Source organism: Polyodon spathula, chromosome 8, assembly GCF_017654505.1.
Source record: "Polyodon spathula isolate WHYD16114869_AA chromosome 8, ASM1765450v1, whole genome shotgun sequence".
In the NCBI taxonomy this organism is placed as follows: Eukaryota; Metazoa; Chordata; class Actinopteri; order Acipenseriformes; family Polyodontidae; genus Polyodon; species Polyodon spathula.
In genome coordinates this window covers 14,861,292-14,881,759 of record NC_054541.1, presented here as the reverse complement: position 1 = coordinate 14,881,759, position 20,468 = coordinate 14,861,292, and the positions used below count along the sequence as shown (strand labels likewise).

General features: G+C 43.0%; 1 protein-coding gene across 10 annotated transcripts in view; it reads left to right on the top strand.

Moving 5' to 3' along the window:
• The window catches only part of LOC121319500 (epidermal growth factor receptor kinase substrate 8-like), an 88,398-nt gene extending 69,561 nt beyond the window's left edge, over positions 1–18,837 (top strand). For 8 of the 10 annotated variants that reach the window (XM_041256980.1, XM_041256975.1, XM_041256981.1 and 5 more), the window contains 8 exons: positions 169–275; positions 2,819–2,930; positions 4,015–4,161; positions 9,007–9,030; positions 10,414–10,651; positions 12,071–12,266; positions 15,424–15,556; positions 18,123–18,837. In XM_041256980.1, coding sequence (XP_041112914.1) covers positions 169–275; positions 2,819–2,930; positions 4,015–4,161; positions 9,007–9,030; positions 10,414–10,651; positions 12,071–12,266; positions 15,424–15,556; positions 18,123–18,236 — 1,071 coding nt within the window. In that variant the 3' untranslated portion in view covers positions 18,237–18,837. The remainder of the gene's footprint in view (positions 1–168; positions 276–2,818; positions 2,931–4,014; positions 4,162–9,006; positions 9,031–10,413; positions 10,652–12,070; positions 12,267–15,423; positions 15,557–18,122) is intronic. The other 2 variants (XM_041256984.1, XM_041256978.1) reach the window with 2 other exon arrangements.
• Positions 18,838–20,468: the final 1,631 nt, after the last annotated feature.

Genomic DNA, 20,468 nt, shown 5'->3' with positions numbered 1-20,468 from the left:
TTTACAAGCTGTTGTGAAGAGATAGGCTTTTTGTCCAAAAACACTGCTGCTGTAGATTATAGTGAGTGTCTTTAAATATCAAAGTGGTGTGGGTTATACATGTTAAATTTGTTTCAATACTAATACCTCCTTGTTCACTACGATATCTTTATTTTCCTTTTCTTCTAGCAACCCAGTGTCCAGGACTTCCCTCCAACCGATGGGTATGCATTCAGTAACACAGCTTTCAAACACGGGCCTCCCCTGGACCAGGAGTCAGCTGTGGCTGCCTTTAAGTGCGGGCTCATGATCTCTCTCTCTGTCAGCTGCTTAAGCGAATCACACTGCTTCCATTCAGACCTTTACATAATAAAAAGTGTACTGTCCCCATTCCAAAGAAAACAGGAATGCTGGTCCGATTTTAACTTAAGTTAGTTTTTCAGATTTTTAAAAAGAAAAATATATATATATATATATAGTTATATATATATATAATATATAATATATATATATATATACAGTTAATCCAGTCTACTGTCTTCACACAGCAAACCCAAGCGTGGTACAGGAGCTATCCCCAAACCATGCTTGCATGACTCTCGCAGTCATACTTTTCCTTTTATATTTTTAAAGCAGTGTCTCCCAGTCTGTGGTGCTGAAATAGCAGCTGCATTGTAATACAACAAGCACAGCTTCTCTAGATTGTAGGAAATATTCACAGGATCGCCTCTGACTAGTCTGTGGTTTTGGGTAATCAATTATTTAGCTGTCAAGATGTATTGTTACAAGTAAATGTTATACTTAACCTAATTGTTGTCACTTTTGTACACTGTAGTTATACCTGGGGCGGACTTGTGCATTCGTTATCTGACAAGCAGGACACTTTGGAAATGGGACAGTACTGTACACGGTTAGCTGCTAAACATGCAGACTTGGATTATAACACTGCTGTCCTTGACATGACTATTACAATTTTGTGAAGAGCTATTCATTTATATTTTTCTGCTTCTGAGAAGTTTGCAGTATAATTATTTAGTTTGAGAAGTTTACACATAATTCTTTTTTCCAAACGTTAAGGTATTTTTAAAGCTGCAGTGCCCCAAAACCAGGTTCAATTTCAAACCAAAAATTTTCTTGTCTGTTTTTACTCCACAGTTACAGTAGTTTAGCCTTTTGACTTGAAGTCTGATGGCCGCTGCGTCATGTTGTAAACCTGTTTGGTACCACTACTGCTTGCTACACTGGTATAAGAGGCTGGAGATGACATCTTCAACCTCTGTTTAAGCACATAAAGGAGCATTCTTTTTAAAGGATTGTTTTTGTTCTGTTATATTTGTCAATCTGATATATTTTCAACATGGTAATGTAAGGTTACAGCCTTCCTTCCATATTGCATTTAAAACCAATTGGACACTGCACCCCTAAAACCTGACGTTGCCAAGCGTTGTGTTGATCCTGTTCTGCAGTGTGCACTTTGGAACACTTTGAACCTCTGTTCTTTTAATTTCCTAAATGGATTTAATTTGCAAAGTGAATATACAGTTAACTCTCTCCTTGCCACCAGCTCCATAGAAACACCAGTAGTTCTTGAGTGGTCCAATTGACTGCTGTTCACGACTAACCCATTTCTGTTCTCCTCGCTTGGGTGTGTATTTTGTGGTGGTTTTCTCAACCTTGTGTTCCTGGCATTAAGGCAAAGACAGCTCTCCATGGCTGTGACACTGTGACTAGCTTAGAACCCACTGGACTCTGTATGTGTCCGGCCAATCGGAACCGTCCAGGTCATGATGTGGTGACATGAACTCCTCCATGTGTTATTTTCTCTCAAGTCAAGTATGGCCCTGTTCATATCTGTTGTGCATTGGTGCAATTCAATTTGATCACACCAGCACACCCAGATAGAAGAGGGGGAGGGAGAGGGAGAGGGATATTAACCAGAATTTTGAGAATTATCTTGTGACCTTGAAGCAACCCATTTGAAATTAAGATCCTGTGCAGATTATCTTGACAGTGATCATGCAGTTCATTGCATTCCCTGTTGGTCAAAGTTGATTACTACATGTTGCAATCTGCATTGATTTTGGTGAAAGGATAACATGCCAGTAGGGAAGCAAATAAGACTGCTATAGCACAGCAGTTTCACCCATTCCAGGTTTTACTACGAGCTTGATTAGCCCTGGTGTATAGGAAACAAACTCAGGTGTATCTTATTAAACTCATAGTAAAATTAGGAGTGGGTCAAACTGCTATGCAATGGGAGCCTTATTTCCATCCCTGACAAGTTATATTACAGAAATAGTAAAAACCATGTTTGGTAAATTAGAGTCTAGTATTATTGTATTTATTTACAAGTCACTAAACTGCTGCAATTAACACTACAGTAAAAATATTTAGGGGTGTATAGTTTGGTAATAAGAAACATCATTATTATTTTTTTGTTTTACTTGCTTTTCAATTGGGTGTTCAGTTAGTTTTAAAGATAGAATAAAAATAAATAAAAAAGTTCTTCTAGTATTAGAATTGTGGTCCACCTGCTTGTGTCCAGTAAGTATTGAGGCTAGTAGTCAAGCGGTCAACATCTACATCATCCAGCAGTGCACTGTATTGAAAACCCCAAAATGCAGAGTGCTAAAGTTTGAAGCAGATTCTGCTACAAGCTGACATGAAAACACCTTTGTGTTGTGTGGCCCCTGTGTCAGGTAGCTCTTGTTTTGCATGGCCCACCATGTCAGGTAGCTTTTGTGTCGTGTAGCCCGTGTTGTGGCCCCTGTATCGGGTAGCTCTTGTTTCGTGTGGCCCTGCGTCTTGTCTTTGTTTATATCTGGTGCAATTGTTACAGAAATTACGAAGCCCAGGGGAAACCTCAACCAAACAACTTTGCCAAATCCAAGTATGACTTTGTAGCGAGAAATGGCACTGAACTCTCTGTGGTGAAGGATGAAATCTTAGAGGTAAGGATGGGGTTTTTGAATCATTGTATTGGGTTGTTTCTTATTTTACTCATCTTGAATGCAGAGTAATTAGCTGATATTTGGCGTAAACGGATGCAGGACCTCCATTATGTTTGTTTCTAGAAGGAGGAAAGGAATGCCCATTTGCCTGCATGCATGATTGATGAATGACTTTCTGCTGAAGACTTATCAGTAAATGTATCAAGGAGCAGTATAAACACACGTGAGGTTAGAATTGTGCTAGGATGGCAATAAGAAACCTATTGCATAGCAGTTTCACCCAGGTTTTACTACAAGCTTGATTAACCCTAGTGCAGGTAACAAGCTCAGGTGTATGTTATTAAACTCATAGTAAAACAAGGAATAGGAGTCAAACTGCTCTGCAATGGCAGTCTTATTCCCATCCACTGTCCTTGACTATGGGTTTGAAGTTGAAGGGACAAGGCTATGAAGAGGGGAGAGAGTTCCGCTACCCAGAGAAATGCGGTTATGCATGAATTTGCAACATTTTAACTAAAATATGCAACTTGCACATTAACTAAAGTTAGAGAGCACTTGTCAAACAGAGCTCCAGTCAAAATAGCATGGTACTACGCAATGCATTCCGGGTGTTGTAGTCCTACAGTAGGAAGCTGTGTGGTCCAGTGGTTAAAGAAAAAGGCTTATAACCAGGAGGCCCCAGGCTCACCTCACTGACTCACTGTATGACCTTGAGCAAGTCACTTAGCCTCCTTGTGCTCCACCTTTCGGGTGAGACAGAGTTGTGAGTGACTCTGCAGCTGATGCATAGTTCACACACCCTAGTCTTTGTAATTTGTCTTGGATAAAGGTGTCTGCTAAATAAGTAAATAATATTAGTAATACAGTAAAAAAAAATAATCAGATTAGAATCATATCCACTTAGGAAATGCAACTCCCAAGGAGCTCAATGCTTTCAAACACCACCACATGCACTTTAGATCATGTTTCTATAGGAAATGCCACAAATGCAAGTCTTTGGAGTATAAGTGGCGGTACTGGGTACCGGTAAGCAGCAGCCTGTTTGAAACCCAGTCTTTGAGTCCACGCCATCTTGTATCCCCAGGTGCTTGACGACAGGAAGCAGTGGTGGAAGGTTAAAAATGCAAGCGGTGCTTCTGGATATGTGCCAAACAACATCCTGGAAATTACCAGAGCAAACCAGGAGCTGGGGGTCGGGAGAGCAGACCCACTGTACAGTCACACCATCCAGGTGAGTCCTAGAGAGGAGCTTGGGAAAGCTGAGCAAGGCCTTCCTCAGCCCCGGGGCCGCGCTGCGTCTGCTGGCGATTTAGTGCTGCTTTGCTTTTTTTATACTTGATAATTGAGAGTACCAGGAGAGGACAGGCTTACCAGTGGATCATAAAAGCAGAAGAAAAGTTTGAGAACGAGAAAAGGCCGTTTGGCTCATCAAGGCTCGTCTCTTGTTAGCACACCATTCTCCCTGCTGGTGGAACTAATTTAAAAGCATGGAATCTAGTCTTTTTTTAATGTTCCTAGTGATTCCCAGTTTTAAATCCTACTACTTCATCTGGTCGGCTATTCTATGCATGTATAACTCTCTGTGTAAAAAGTGCTTCCTACCTTCTGTTCTAAACTCTACTTAGCTTCCATTCATGCCCTCTTGTTCTCTCTGCTGAGTTTGAAATATCTGTTGCCTCCAAGTTCACTTGATACTTCCACTAGTTTATAGTTGTAATGACAACTGCTTTGGGTTTCCCTTGTTTTAAAGTCTTGTTTTTAAAAAGTAAAAGGTGAGTAAAGTTGTTCTTTAGCTCTTCTGCTGTTCTGTCAATGACCTGTTTGAGGTTTGTTTTCTCCGTGCTGTGCTGTTTCTTCACAACATCCCAATGGAAGGGTCTCGCTTGTTTCACTTCTCGTGTACAGCTGTGGCCAAAAGTTCTGCATCACCTAGAATTTTAGGATTGAGACTTAATTAAAAAAAAAAACTATGTGAACATAATTTAGATATTTTATTTAACATCATGTAATCAAAGAAACAGAAAAATCATATCGCTAAAGTCTACCGGACTACCAGACAGTATTTCATGTTAGATTTTGAAATGTCACATTTTTCAATTTGTCAGTTTTTCCTTTAATACATGGGAAACTGCTAAGCGGTATGTAATTCAATATGTTAATGTAACATTATTCAGCAGGTTTCATTCGACTTTATGAAGCAACATTAGTTAGTTCTATAGGGTGATGCAAAACCTTTCCCATAGCTGTAGTCTGGGGTATGTAGATGTTTACAGATACAGGTAGTGGACAAAAAATTGAAACACCTGGGTAAATGAGGGACACCAAGTATATTGAAAGCAAGGGCTTCCACACAGGTGTGGTTCATGCATTAAGCAAATAACATCCCAGCATGCTTAGTCATGTATAACAATGCTGGACAGGCCTGGTTGCCTATAATTATGGCTGGCATGGCTGCAAGAGGAGACCTCGGTGACTTTGAAAGAGGGGCGATTGTTGGGGTGCATTTGGCAGGAGCTTCAGTGACCAAGACAGCTCAACTTGCTGATGTTTCACGTGCAACAGTGTCTAAGGTGATGTCAGCATTGAACTCCGAGGGAGAGACATCATCAGCAAAGGGCAATGGTTGGTGGAAGCGCATACTCCAGGATTGTGATATCCGTGCATTAATTCGAAGTGCAAAGCAAAACAGATGAGCAACTGTAGATCAATTGCAAATTTCAGCCTGGGGCGCAAGCAGCCAGTTTCATCAGAAGTGGTCCGTCGAGAACTCCACAGAGCGGGATACCATAGTCGGGTTGCAGAGCATAAACTGCTCCTCACACCTGGCAATGTATTTTTTTTGCGAGTCCAGTGGTGCAAAGAGCATAGGCAATGGACTAACAAGCAGTGGAGAAATGAGTTATGGTCAGATGAATCATCCTTCACCATGTTCTCGACAAATGGACAAGTGCACATGTGGCGCCAACCTAAAGAACTCTACAGCCCTGAGTGCTTGGTTCCAACAGTGAAGGTTTCTGGTTGTTTCGTAATGTTGTGGGGCGCATTTTCCTGGCATGGTTTGGGTGCACTCGTTCCCTTGGAAGGCAAGGTCAATGCTAATCGCTACTTAATGGTGCTGAGTGATCATCTTCACCCCATGTTGCAGCATTTCTTTCCAGCTGGGGGGGGTGTCTTCCAGGATGACAATGCCCCCATCCACAGAGCACATATGGTCACCCAATGGTTTGATGATCATGACACTGACGTTCTTTATATGTCATGGTCTTCTCAATCACCAGATCTGAACCCAGTCGAGCATTTATGGGATATTCTGGAATGACGCCCGAGACAGCGTTTTCCACCTCCATCAACCAGGCATGAGTTGATTGAATGGTGCCGCATCCCTCTTGCAGAATTCCAGAGGCTGGTAGACTCTATGCCAGGGCGCGTGGTGGCCCAACACCCTATTAAGTGACTTTATGTTGGGGATTCCATTTTTTGTCCACCACCTGTATATTGCTGCAGTGCAGAAGAAAATGAACTACTGTCATTTGAACACTTCCTGTGCTGCTGATAAAGATGTGTGACCTATAGCACAGGAAATAGGGCCCAAAAGGCGGAGGACCAAAAGCTTTTCAGCACAGTAAAGGGGATGATACTGATACCAATTGTATATCAAAGCCTTGTTTGAAAAAGACTTAGATTTGTATTTCTTCACTGCTGAGTTAGGGTTCTATCTCCCAATATTCTTAACACCAGCATCATACCATGTAGTGTTGTTTTTATTATTATTATTGTTATTTTCAGTATGGCTGTTTCTATTTTAAATGTCATTCGTGCAGTGTTTCCTTTTCTTTTCACGTGTTTGTTGCATTTCCCCTCTCCCTTTCTTTCCTTTGTGTTTGTCGTATACCAAAAGCTCCTGATGCCAAAGAAGGAGTTTGAATTGTTCAAGGTAGGGCTGGGTGTGTCCCGGACTCAGTTCGTTTAGTCTCATTCCCAGTTAATTCCCTCTCTCCTTCATCTGATTGGACCCCATTAGGCACCATGCACACAAGTGTCCAATCAGACCGCTGGGATTGGACTCCTAACGTCTGGCCTGTTAGCGTATGATACTTAGGATTAGTGCTGAAACTTAGAGATACTTTTACACCTTCTCCATTGTTCTAAATATTATATTTTTACATGGTTACGATCCTAATCCTAATATGTGCGTTTTTTGTATTTGTATTTTTAAATTTTTTTTTTACATTTCAACTGGTTCTCTACAGCAGGGCTTCTCAAACTCGGTCCTGGGGACCCCCTGTGGCTGCTGGTTTTCATTCCAACCAAGCTCTCAATTACTTTATTCTAGAACCTTAATTGAACTGATAATTTGCTTAATTAGACCTTTTTACTTGTTTTCAGCTCTTGAACAGTTGCATATTGAACTGCAGCTGTTTAAGAGCTGAAAACAAGTAAAAAGGTGTAATTAAGCACATTATTAGTTCAATTAAGGGTCTAGTTAAGTAATTGAGAGCTCAGTTGGAATGAACCAGTAGCCACAGGAGGTCCCCAGGACTGAGTTTGAGAAGTCCTGCTCTACAGGGATGGAAATAGGACTCCTGTTGCATAGCAGTTTCACCCATTCCTGGTTTTGCTATGAGCTTGATTAGCCACAGTGTGTAGGTAAAAAGCTCAGGTGTGTCTGATTTGTTTTTTAAACTCTTAGTAAAACCAAGGATGGATCAAACTGCTATGCAGTGGGACTCTTATTTCTAGCCTTGCTCTGTACAAAATAAGTTTTAGAAGGGAAAAGTAACACCTCAGTTTTCAAATTGTCTTAAATTCTGCTTTAAAGCAATTTAAATAATTGGAATCGTATCATTAAAATATGGAGATCAGGTATTCTTTCAGGCCAGATGTTGCTAAGTGCCCTCCTCACAGTATCCGTACTTGTAGATGAAATGGTGTGCCTGTGTGTTTTGGAGTGTGCTGGATTGAGGACTGGATGTATAGAAATGCAATACTTTAGGGAGCATTTCTGCGTTCAGCTTCGTTTGCAGTGAAGCTATTGTTACTGTAGCTGCTGCTTTGGTTGTTTGTGTGTGTTTTTTTTACCTTCAATTTAAGCATGTGGTTGAAGATGCCCTTTGGAATATCTGTTTTCATGTATAATATTTTCTTAATGCACAGCAAATTCAATTCCTGTCACCCACTTGCTATGAAACCCAGTTCTCCATTAACCCAGAAGCTTCATCTTTCAATACGCTAAGAAAGTCATCAAGTTATTTCCGTAGCAACAGACTTGACAAACAGAAGAACAAAACATAGATGGCATCATCAAATAGCTTTTACGTTGATGTTTTTTGTTCAAACCAAAAGCAATACATGTGGTTACATTGCTGTCCATTAATCATCACGCAGTGAACTTTTTAAAGAAATGCCTGCATCATTTCTGAACACAGGACATGTTCTGAGCATAGAATTCCAATTGCCAGCTGTTTGTGGAAATACATAATTGAAAAGGGGGGGGGGGGGGGGGGTCTTGTGTGTTTGTTTTAATTTCACTATAATATCTGACAGGACGAGCCACCCCAGCCCCCCCCCCCCCCACAACCCTTTTTTACATTGTACAGTGTAAAAATTCCCGAGCTGTAGCATCTCTAGCTTCAGTAAAAAGGGGCTGTATATAAGAAGACACGCTGATCCTTGGGAAATCTGAGGAATCTGCAAGGGTTGTAATCCAGGGTAAAGCACTGCAGCGAGTCCATTCGTCACACACTCCCATCAGCGATGCTCACAGGCAGGCTGTTGAAGCAGGGGCCACATCGCTTTACGTCCAACTTTCCCAGAGTATTGAACAATGCACAGACTCTTGGACTCGCTCCTCCTGGTGAACGTGGATCAGGAACACGCTATGAGCAGCTCCGTATCTAGGACATGTGAATAAAAATGTTGTGGTTTTATTTTATCAACGCTTCTGCTTCTGAGTCAATGTATAGTAAAGATTTTTGTTGTTGTGAAATTCTGAATTGAGTAATTACAAGTACTTCTGTTTTTTATTTCTATGTTTTCATGTTTTATAACTTTAATGTTTTGATTTTTTTCCTGCAAGCAATTGCTCGGAGAGTTATCAGAGGTAACTACATTAATGAATTGCCAGACAGGTGCTGCACAGTAAATCAGTGTATTTTGTGAAATGAGTTCACAACAATGGCATTGCTCATTAAAACACTTTCTGGTAACATAATGGCTGCAAATTCAGAATGAATTCTGGCTGAATACCAAGGGAGTTCTGAAGTCATTCATTTTGAATTTAGCCTTGCTAATTAATCATACCCCCTTAGTTGCCTCCCAGGGTTTGGAAGAAGTGTTCGTTCTTCCATGAATGCATGCCTTATACATGTGATCAGTATCTTGAATGAATTCAGGTCATTCAATCCACATGGATTGACAGGGGGCTGCATTCAAAATGAATGACTTCAGAACTCCCAGGAAGTGCAGAAGATATTCAGGTGTTATTCCCGTGGGATTCAATTGGAATGCATTATGAATCTGAGGCCACTATTTTCATTGTCCAGGCTAACTGCATGATTAGTCAGGAGGAGACTGCCAGCTATGGTGGGGATGTATTATGGCACTGGGGGTTAGTAGCAGGGGTATGTAATAATGGTTTGAACTACACAAGGCTGGTTATAATGTCAGAGCAGTTACCTTTCAACTCTGACTCCACCTGCTTCAAGTACCGAAGATCACACTATCACATGATTTCTCACATTCAGGAAACTAAAATAAGGCAAAATCATGCAGGCATGAAGTCAGCAGTTACCCTTAGCAACAGAGACAGTTTAAACCTGTTGGTATTAGAGCAGCACAACTCCAAATCAAATTGAATCATTGCAAATAACATTCAGAACAAAGGAGTGGGTAAGAAATGCATTTGAATGGCATCAATGTAAGAGCAAAAACTGTTTTTAGCTGTTGTAACCAGTAGGGGACACTGTTTGATAGCATATACGTAAATGTGATTTGTGATGGATGTTTAGCATGACATATTGTTATTGGCTGTTATTGTATACAATAACTAGGACTATCTATAGCAGTTCTGCTTTCTAACTTTATTAAATATAGTTTTATTTTTATGAAACTGTTGTTGGCATCATTAACCATAGTCTATAAACTTTTATAAAACAGGGACGTAATTTTCAAAGTGTTTACTCCAGTCTTTAATTATCTCTTTTTTTTTTTTTTTTTTTTTTTTTTTTTTAGAGATTATTAGTTACCAAATGAGAAACAAACCACTAGAGGGAGCTTTTGGGATACTTTGACTTGTATTACCTGGGTGCTTGGTTCTGGCTTTGTCAGATTAATGCATCTAAAAAATAGGAGTGAATTAAAGACCGGAGTAAACACTGAAAATAATATCCCTCAGTCTTTCAGTGCTCCTGATGAATTGAAGTTTGTTGAACACATGCATTTTAGATGTGTATTAACCAGCATCCTCTCTCTCATTTCTCCACAGAAACAGAAAACAGACTATGTCCCGAAACAGCTGAACCCCATCCCCCCAGCCCCGTCTCCGCCGCCGGCCCCAGCTCCATTCCCCACCCCTCCCCTGGTGCCCGGGACCTTCACTGGGGGGTGGCGCCCCCCTTCCACCTCCCCTGCCAACGTGAGCCGACAGAACAGTAGTAACTCAAGCGACAGCGGGAGCGTGGTGCTGAGAGACAGCCAGCGGGACAGGCAGCTCCCAGCCAACCGTGAGTCCACACACACACACGCACACACACGAGCCGACACAGCTGTAGCCACACGAGCGACAGTGGGAGCATGGTGCTGAGACAGGCGGCTCCCAGCCAACTGTGAGTCCACACACACAAGCTAACAGAACAGCCTCTGTAGTCTCAGTGCTGCATGAACCGAGTATTCAATTTAAGAAACCGTGAAGAAACAGCTGCTTGCCTTTGTGACAATTGCTGCTCTAAACCCAAGCAGTTGTTTCTTCACGTTTCACTCTGAATGGTAAATCAGCCCGATCGACAGCAACGCCCCTCACCTGATTTCTGTCTAGGACTCTGAATAGTCGGATAATGGGTTTGTGCAGCTGCTGGTCTCACAGAAGACAGAGGCGGATGTGTGCGTGTGTCACACTTGAGAGTTCTGCACATATCTAGACCAGCGGCTCTCAAACAAGGTCAGGACATCCTACATAATGATGCAGTGCATTGCAGCAGGTCCTTCATAAGAAGCAGTTGCATTTTGAAACCGTTGTCGGATAATAACATCACTCTATATAGCGCCTTTTATGACCAAGGCCATCCCAGCAATCTTTACAAATATTAGTTTTATTAATTTAATTTACAAGTGAAACAAACAAGTCTTGAGACGTGATTTGAAATCTTTCAGCATCAGGATCCCTAATAAGCAGCAGTGAGGTGTTTCAGAGACCAGGAGCATTGCAGGTAAAAGCCCTGTTGCCTTGCAAATGCCTCCCAGTCCTGGTCTCACAAAGCAAACCAAGATTCAGTGATGGAGACTGGGAAGACTGGTGGGGTACCAGTAGTTCAAAGTCAAAAAAGGGATGAATAAGGAGATCTTTGATAGTGAGAGTGCAGAAGGATGTTTTTTTTTCTTTTTATTATTCATGTTTCTTGTTTATTTAATTTAAAAAAAAAGTGTTCAAATATTTCAATAGGAGTGTATCGCCAGACAAAAATGTATATTACTGACTTTTGACTTTTAAACATAAGAGTCGGAGTATGAAAACAGATAATCCTGACCATTTTTAATATGGTACAGCTTGCGATTACTACGAATCACTGCCTTGAACAGAGTCTCGACTGTTTCGGGAGAGTGATAGACACGCTCTGCTGTAGTAGTAAACTTCACTAGCTGAAAAGTTAGTCAGCCGATCTGAGCTTTACCTTCTAATCCAGGGATGGAAATAAGACTCCTATTGCACTGCAGTTTCACCCATTCTGTGTGTTAATTAATACCAGCTTGATTAACCACGGTGTATAGGTCACAAGCTCAGGTGTCCTATTAAACTTGTAATAAAACCAGGAATGGATTAAACTGTTATGCAATAGGAGTTTTATTCCATCACTGCAGTTGTGACAAGTGTTTGAAGCAGTATACTGAAGTGAAGTGTGGCGTTGTCCTGCTGTCGCCCCCTGCAGGCAGGAAGTCTCACATGGAGGAGGTGCAGGACGAGCTTATGCACAGGCTGACGATCGGGCGCAGCGGGGCCCCCAAGAAGATCCAGGGGCCCCTAAGAGGCAGCAGCAGTGCGGGGGGGCTGGGGGTCGACCTCTCGTACAGCTCCCCCCCGGAGGAGGTGAAGGCCTGGCTGCAGGCAAAGGGATTCAGCCCTGTGTGAGTACCGTCGCCTCCGCAGTCTGTCTGAATTCATATCAATCATCTTGATAACTTTTTTTTAGCAATTCGCTAAAAATAGTATTGAATAAAAGAGAAGGATGTCATAAGAGACTGACTAGCTCACTGTGAATTATTTTCCCATTCGTAATTTTCCCTTTACACTACAAGTATCAGTAGCACAGATGAAAACTTTGATTTGTACAGAATCACTCCCTTTATGAGAAGAACCCTAGGGATCTGCTACAGTTAATTTTACAAAGTAAACCAAGTGAAATTAATTGACATGAAAAACTGATATAAACATGATAGCTTATTCCCAGCTATTAGGTATGCCATTTATCTAATACAGTAAGCGATGTACGCTCAAAACCCTTTGACAGGCGAAGTGCCTGAAATCGGCTGTCCTATACATACACTGCGTGGCTGTTCAGAAGAGTTTGTTTGTTTGTTTATTGTTCATGTTTCAATGAGGCAGCATCTCTAAGCTTTGAATTCAGGCCTCCCCACAGCAATGGGTAAAATCTGCAAAACCCCCCCCAAAAAAAACCAATTAGGGCTTTCTTTAAATGTGTCATCACAAATGTACAGTACATGGGATAAAGCTGTAACACTCTGCTTCTCAATAATAATCTTGTTCCTTCTTGACTCACTCATTGATTATTTTTAATGATTGTGTATCCTCTCTATCAATGCTGTTAAAAAAGGACCAAACCTGTAACCAGAAATACCCTGGAGAGTCGAAATACTCTGAGAGAGGTTATTTTGTACCAGATCAAGTCGGATCACAGTTGCAAAAAATAATATGTACATAACATGTACAATTTTAGTATGACCTAGTTGCTGTTAGATGCCTGAATGTATACCAGTAGAAGTTGAGCGAGAAGCTCCCATCACAGTTGGATAACAGGGTGCCCTGGTGTGAAGTGTAACATACTGTACGGCACAACTCTGTCAATTCCAGCTCAACGGAGCAATGTTTCCATCAAGGATTCTTTCCAAGTGTGGTGAATACACACTAGACTAGACTGTGCGGAACTATATATACAATTACATCACATAGTGCAAACTTTAACAGCAAAAATGAGCCAGGGTAATATTTGCTGTAGGGTAAGTCACAAGTGAAATGCTAAGTGAGAGGTGGATTCCCTTAGCTATACTGATCTGTAATGTGACAGGGGGTATCTCTTTACTATACTGATCTGTAATGTCAGAGGTGGTATCTCTTTACTGTACTGATCTGTAATGTGAGAGATGCAGTCCCTTAGCTGCAGTGTGAGAGGTGGTGTTTGCAGTGTGCTCCACAATGTGAGAGGTGGTATTTGTAATGTGCTCTCTGCAGTGTGAGAGGTGGTGTTTTGTAATGTGCTCCCTGTCTGCAGTGTGAGAGGTGGTGTTTGCAGTGTGCTCTCTGCAGTGTGAGAGGTGGTGTTTTGTAATGTGCTCTCTGTCTGCAGTGTGAGAGGTGGTGTTTGCAGTGTGCTCTCTGCAGTGTGAGAGGTGGTGTTTGCAGTGTGCTCTCTGCAGTGTGAGAGGTGGTGTTTGCAGTGTGCTCTCTGCAGTGTGAGAGGTGGTGTTTGTAATGTGCTCTCTGCAGTGTGAGAGGTGGCGTTTGCAGTGTGCTCTCTGCAGTGTGAGAGGCGGTGTTTGCAGTGTGCTCTCTGCAGTGTGAGAGGTGGTGTTTTGTAATGTGCTCTCTGTCTGCAGTGTGAGAGGTGGTGTTTGCAGTGTGCTCTCTGCAGTGTGAGAGGTGGTGTTTGCAGTGTGCTCTCTGCAGTGTGAGAGGTGGTGTTTGTAATGTGCTCTCTGCAGTGTGAGAGGTGGTGTTTGCAGTGTGCTCTCTGCAGTGTGAGAGGTGGTGTTTGCAGTGTGCTCTCTGCAGTGTGAGAGGTGGTGTTTGCAGTGTGCTCTCTGCAGTGTGAGAGGTGGTGTTTGCAGTGTGCTCTCAGTGTGAGAGGTGGTGTTTGCAGTGTGAGAGGTGGTGTTTGCAGTGTGCTCTCTGCAGTGTGAGAGGTGGTGTTTGCAGTGTGCTCTCTGCAGTGTGAGAGGTGGTGTTTGCAGTGTGCTCTCTGCAGTGTGAGAGGTGGTGTTTGCAGTGTGCTCTCTGCAGTGTGAGAGGTGGTGTTTTGTAATGTGCTCTCTGTCTGCAGTGTGAGAGGTGGTGTTTGTAGTGTGCTCTCTGCAGTGTGAGAGGTGGTGTTTGCAGTGTGCTCTCTGCAGTGTGAGAGGTGGTGTTTGCAGTGTGCTCTCTGCAGTGTGAGAGGTGGTGTTTGTAGTGTGCTCTCTGCAGTGTGAGAGGTGGTGTTTGCAGTGTGCTCTCTGCAGTGTGAGAGGTGGTGTTTGCAGTGTGCTCTCTGCAGTGTGAGAGGTGGTGTTTTGTAATGCAGTGTGAGAGGTGGTGTTTGTAGTGTGCTCTCTGCAGTGTGAGAGGTGGTGTTTGCAGTGTGCTCTCTGCAGTGTGAGAGGTGGTGTTTGCAGTGTGCTCTCTGCAGTGTGAGAGGTGGTGTTTGCAGTGTGCTCTCTGCAGTGTGAGAGGTGTGCTCTCTGCAGTGTGAGAGGTGGTGTTTGCAGTGTGCTCTGTGAGAGGTGGTGTTTGCAGTGTGCTCTCTGCAGTGTGAGAGGTGGTGTTTGCAGTGTGCTCTCTGCAGTGTGAGAGGTGGTGTTTTGTAATGTGCTCTCTGTCTGCAGTGTGAGAGGTGGTGTTTGCAGTGTGCTCTCTGCAGTGTGAGAGGTGGTGTTTGCAGTGTGCTCTCTGCAGTGTGAGAGGTGGTGTTTGCAGTGTGCTCTCTGCAGTGTGAGAGGTGGTGTTTGCAGTGTGCTCTCTGCAGTGTGAGAGGTGGTGTTTGCAGTGTGCTCTGTGAGAGGTGGTGCAGTGTGAGAGGTGGTGTTTGCAGTGTGCTCTCTGCAGTGTGAGAGGTGGTGTTTGCAGTGTGCTCTGCAGTGTGAGAGGTGGTGTTTGCAGTATGCTCTCTGCAGTGTGAGAGGTGGTGTTTTGTAATGTGCTCTCTGTCTGCAGTGTGAGGTGGTGTTTTGTAATGTGCTCCACATTGTGAGAGGTGGTGTTTGCAGTGTGCTCTCTGCAATGTGAGAGGTGTTGTTTTTAATGTGCTTTCTGCAGTGTGAGAGGTGATGTTTGTAATGTGCTCTCTGTCTGCAGGACCATCACCAGTCTGGGAGTGCTGACGGGGGCCCAGCTCTTCTCTCTCAACAAGGACGAGCTGCGGACGGTGTGTCCAGACGACGGGGGTCGAGTCTACAGCCAGGTCACCGTGCAGAAGGCAGCTCTGGAGGTAAGCTGCGTTTGCTTTGAAGTGTTCATCTGGTCCAGTTGCTGCTAATAGGTTTCAATGGGGATGTCACTTCAAATATTACTCTACACAGTGGCACATCTTGAACAAAGCGGCTCTAACGCTGTATTGATCTTGTTGGTCCCCCCTGGGGTGATTTACAGTATTCATCCACTTATGAACATTCCTATAAACAATAGTGAGTCCACCGGGGGTGGAGTTATTCAGACCTGCCACTGTCTGGATCATTAAAATGCACCCCATTGGATTATAGAAGTAGTTTGGCTCTGGTTTTGTAAAACTAACAGGGTTGCACAGAGCAATTACTGTATCTAATTTACTCTATTGGCTTGCTTCCCTGGCTGCCTGTGCTTGCCAGTGTTTAAGTGTCTGTATGTCTTTACAAACGTATGATAAATATGCATGCAAGGTTGTGGATGAGAAAACCTCTAGACACAATAAAAACGATACCTGCTTACGGTACGACATGTAAAGAAAGCATGACGATTCTTCGTTACGCCCCACCCACAGTACATGGTTTTCATCATGTGTTTATGGCACGTTATTAAGGCAGTAAGAAGAAGGTACATATTGAAAAGATGGCTGATCATTTCAGTAGCAAATCTCAAGGTTATTTCTGAAAAAAACATGTGTGCTGGGATGGAAATCAGACTCCTATTGCACAGCAGTTTCACCCATCCAGGTTTTACTCTGAGCTTGATTAACCCAGTGTAGGTAACAAGCTCAGGTGTGTCTTATTAAAAGCATAGCAAAGCCAGGACTGGATCAAACCGCTATGCAATGGGAAATCGTATTTCCACTGCTGGGTGTGGATGTAGAGAAAGTGAAGGGATGCTTGTCTGAAGGGGTGCATGTTGTTTCTGAGCTGTCTGGTGCTGGGGTTGTATGAGGTGCTATGCTGCTGGCCTGGTTTTTCTCTTCCCCTCTGCAGGCTTTTTGCTGACTCCACATGGCCTGCCTCTACCGATTTTCATTCCTGTAAAGTGGCAGGTATTGCTGTTTAAAGAGAGGGGGGACCTAGCTGTGGTGGCCTGGTTTTAGTATATTAAAGCTTTCTGACCGACACTCAAGCGGTCAAGATTTTCTACTGCTGTTCTGCTTCTCCAGCTTCCACAGTACATAATTAATACAAAACAACTGTTAAGTAAACAGTGGTCTAGGGAGGCAAAACAAGAAGGGACTGTTTCCCATCATCGCGCTACAGCGGACCCTGCTGGCTAGACGCCCACTGAGCTCAGAGCGGACACCTGCAGGGCTGGCCTTTGTCCTCCAGAGGCTGGTAGCTCGCTGACATCCGCTCTCGAGTTCCTGGGTGTAGAAGAGGAAGCTGGCTCGGACATGGGATCGGAGGACGCCCACTGAACCTTCAGTTCTCCTGAGCTGTGAAATTGCGAATTGCTGCGGTGAAGGGAAAATAATAATTGGACATTCTAAACTGGGGAGAAAATGGGGGGGGGGGGGGGGGGGGGTGTAAAATAATTGGACATGCTAAATAAAGTTAAAAAAATAACACTACAAAGGTCAAATAAAAAAGAGCCTTGTAATTTTAGGTACAATTCTCTACAGTGTGAATTTTTGGAATTTTGTTCTCATGTGTGCAATGTATCACTTTTAAATAAAAAAGGAAACTGGCCACCACTGAGCTCTCTCTTTTTAAAAAGAAAAAAAAAAGATATATTATCCCCAGTATGTGAACATCTAGCTTTCCCCACTAATAGTGATTCTCATTAACCCAAACAGCTGAGCACTCTCCTTAACCCTAACCCTAATCCACTGGTTAATTCTTAGTTTACAGTCATGTATGCAATCCCTGACCTCCCCCCTAAACTAGACTGTCATTGACAAACTAGCAGCATTAAAATGAAACCTAGCAATGAAATGAGTCAAACGTTTCAATGTCTTTGTCATTAGCAATGCATAGGCCTTTATGTATACACCATGGCCTCCCAAAACCCAAGTAGTATATCGGCACATGCTGTGGCTTATCTAGTCGATACCGAGTGCTGGGCTGTGGTACTGTCACTGAAGAGCCCATGGGGAATGCAATGATGTAATCTCCCCCAGGAGGCGCTGTTGAAGCCTGCATGTGAATATTGCACGGTTAATTAAGTTGAAAGTGACTTCTAGTTATATTCTCTGATTTTTTTTTTTTTTTTTTTTTTTTTAAATGATTGGAGGTCTTTATTGCAGTCATTCTGTGTTTTAAAGCGGTTTGGTCTGAGGACAGGAGCATTTTTTTTTTTTTTTAGTAGCCAGCCATACACAAACACAGGCTGAATCATCCGGAAGTATCAGCGCCATCTAGTGGACACCTACTGCATTTCCAGCAGTACCAAATTAAACTTGACACAAAGTAGATGCTCACAAGATTGCTGGCTGTTTTTATGTTTTACATTCTGTATTCCATACAATAATTTTCAATGACTTCACTGGTTGTGTGTCAGTCTACTGTCCGCACTCAGCTATATAAGTGCCAGCCTCTGTGGATATACCTCAAGCGACTGGATCCCAGCCCTGTGCATGATCTCTTCCTCTTTTTTTCTTCTAGGCTTCGGGCGGGTCATCGGAGCTGCAGGAGATCATGCGGAGACGACAAGAGAAGCTCAGCTCAGTGGCCTGTGACTCCGGGGTGGAGTCCTTCGACGAGGGAAGTGGTCACTAGAGAGCCTTGCATTAACCTTCCCTTCCTGTGCGTTGTTTTAGGACGCGGTAGACGGGACGGCCGCTTTCACTGAGATCATGCGCCGGCGACAAGAGCTCCTGGATCAGTGACACCCGTATCATAGACCAGAGACACACGCTGTACCACCACACGCTGTAGCATGCCGTCATAGACCAGAGACACACGCTGTACCACCACACTGCAGCATGCCATCATAGACTATAGACACACGCTGTACCACCACACTGCAGCTTGCCGTCATAGACCAGAAAGGCACGCTGCAGCTTACCTAGAGAGAAAATTCTGAATAGTTTTTTCATTTTAGAAATTGAACAGAGCTGTACTAAAGAACAGCCGGGATTGTAACAAACATTTTCAAACAGCTGTAGGTTCTTTGAATTTGTCACAGAATGTGCACTTTGCATGTTTCAGTTTGAATAGAAGGTGCTGGATAGCGAGGCTGACTCCCATTCTTCATCCCTCATACACATTAGGAGAGATTAAAGCTGTATTGTGCCGAGTGTGGACGGGGGGCGGGGCGGGGTGCATACATACTCTGGCTGAAGACTTTTGTCCAAATTACAGAAATAGAAGCACACGTGAAAAAAAGGGTAGTTATTGCAGTAAAGTGTTTTGAAAATTGTATGATTTATTGATTGTCTAAGATTGTTATTAATATTGTTTATTATTTACATTTGGTTCATTAGACAACAAGTATAACTTTTTTTGTGCTTTACGTTGCTTCTGAGGAATACCAAAAAATGTTATTAAAGCAAAAGTTAATGAGGTTCTAGCTGTGGGAAGTCTTCAGTATATATGATTTTTTGAGGGTTTTTTTACGTTAGAAATTTTAAGTATGGGCCCCTTGGCTTGGACACGTCACAGAATGGACACATCTAAGAATGTGGCCTGTGCTGTGCAAGTCAGGACTACTTCATCATTCTCATTGCATTGCATGCTATCCATCCTTCCTGGCAAATTAAAACAGCTTCATATAATACAGTCCCCGTGTTGTTCCCCTGTTCCACCGACAAATTCAATCAAAGCACCTCATTTCTGTATTAACGTCAGGGCTTTTTGAATGCAAACACAAGTTTGACACTTTTTTTCAAACAGTTCATGAGAAGTACTCCTGTGTCTGGCAGTTTGACTTGTGTCACAAAGTGGCTTTGTATTGCATTGATTGAATCTCACATCACCTGTAACTGTTAAACACTTGATACTGCTGGATTTAGACAAAGATGTTTATTCAATGTGCAGCGATGGAAATCTTGTATTGCACAGCAGTGTCACCCATTCCAGGTTTTAATGTGCTTGATTACCACCAATGTATAGGTAAGCAGCTCAGGTGTGTCTTATTAAACTTGCAGTAAAACCAGGTATTGATCAAACTGCTATGCAGTGGGAGTCTTATTGCATCCCCGAAATCTGTCAGTTTCTTAGGACAGTCAGTGTGTTGTGGAGAGGATAGGAGAAGGGAAGGGGAGTGAACGATGATCCATAACTTTCACCTTCCCAGGAGAAAGGACTAGGTCAATGGATCGGGCCAGTATAACCCCTCAGCAGGTCGTCCTTTGACTCTAGCTAACGTTTGAACAGAAAGGGAGGTTTTTGTAGCACATGTGTTTTGGGCAACATGAAACGAACCAGGTTATTAATCTCTTGAAACACGTTGTTTGTGAGGGTGTTGGACACACATGGAATTATTTTTGACCAAAGCTCATGGCAGTGTAGATTAGAGATATTGAAACAGTTGTGCTGGCTGGATTTTAATGGTTTCACAAACCTAAGGTGTGATCTTTTGAGCAGCTTGATTTGTCTGCTGTGCTACGAAGTGAACTTTCACCTTTGAGCATTCCTACCGGAGCACGACGGCAGCCTCTCCGCATCCCTGCAGCCAGGTGTACTCTCAGCACACCTTGGGCTGGCCAACTCTCAATGCCCACGATGCTCAGGTTTTATTGTGACACGTCTGTCAGGTGACCTTGTCACTTTGTGTTTTAATGGCTGCAAAATGGCAAGATTGTCACATTGCTGTTCTGTGCTTGTGGTGCGCGCAGTCAGTCCCATTGTGACACAGGAAGCTAGAGGATGAAATGGAACGCTGAGGGATTGTTCTGTGAGATTTGTCCCTGGGAAACTCGGCATACAGTAATTGTCTCAGATGTCGTACCCTCTTACTGCAGGCACATTTTGAGTTAAATAAAACCCAAAGCTTGGTGTACAAAGTGT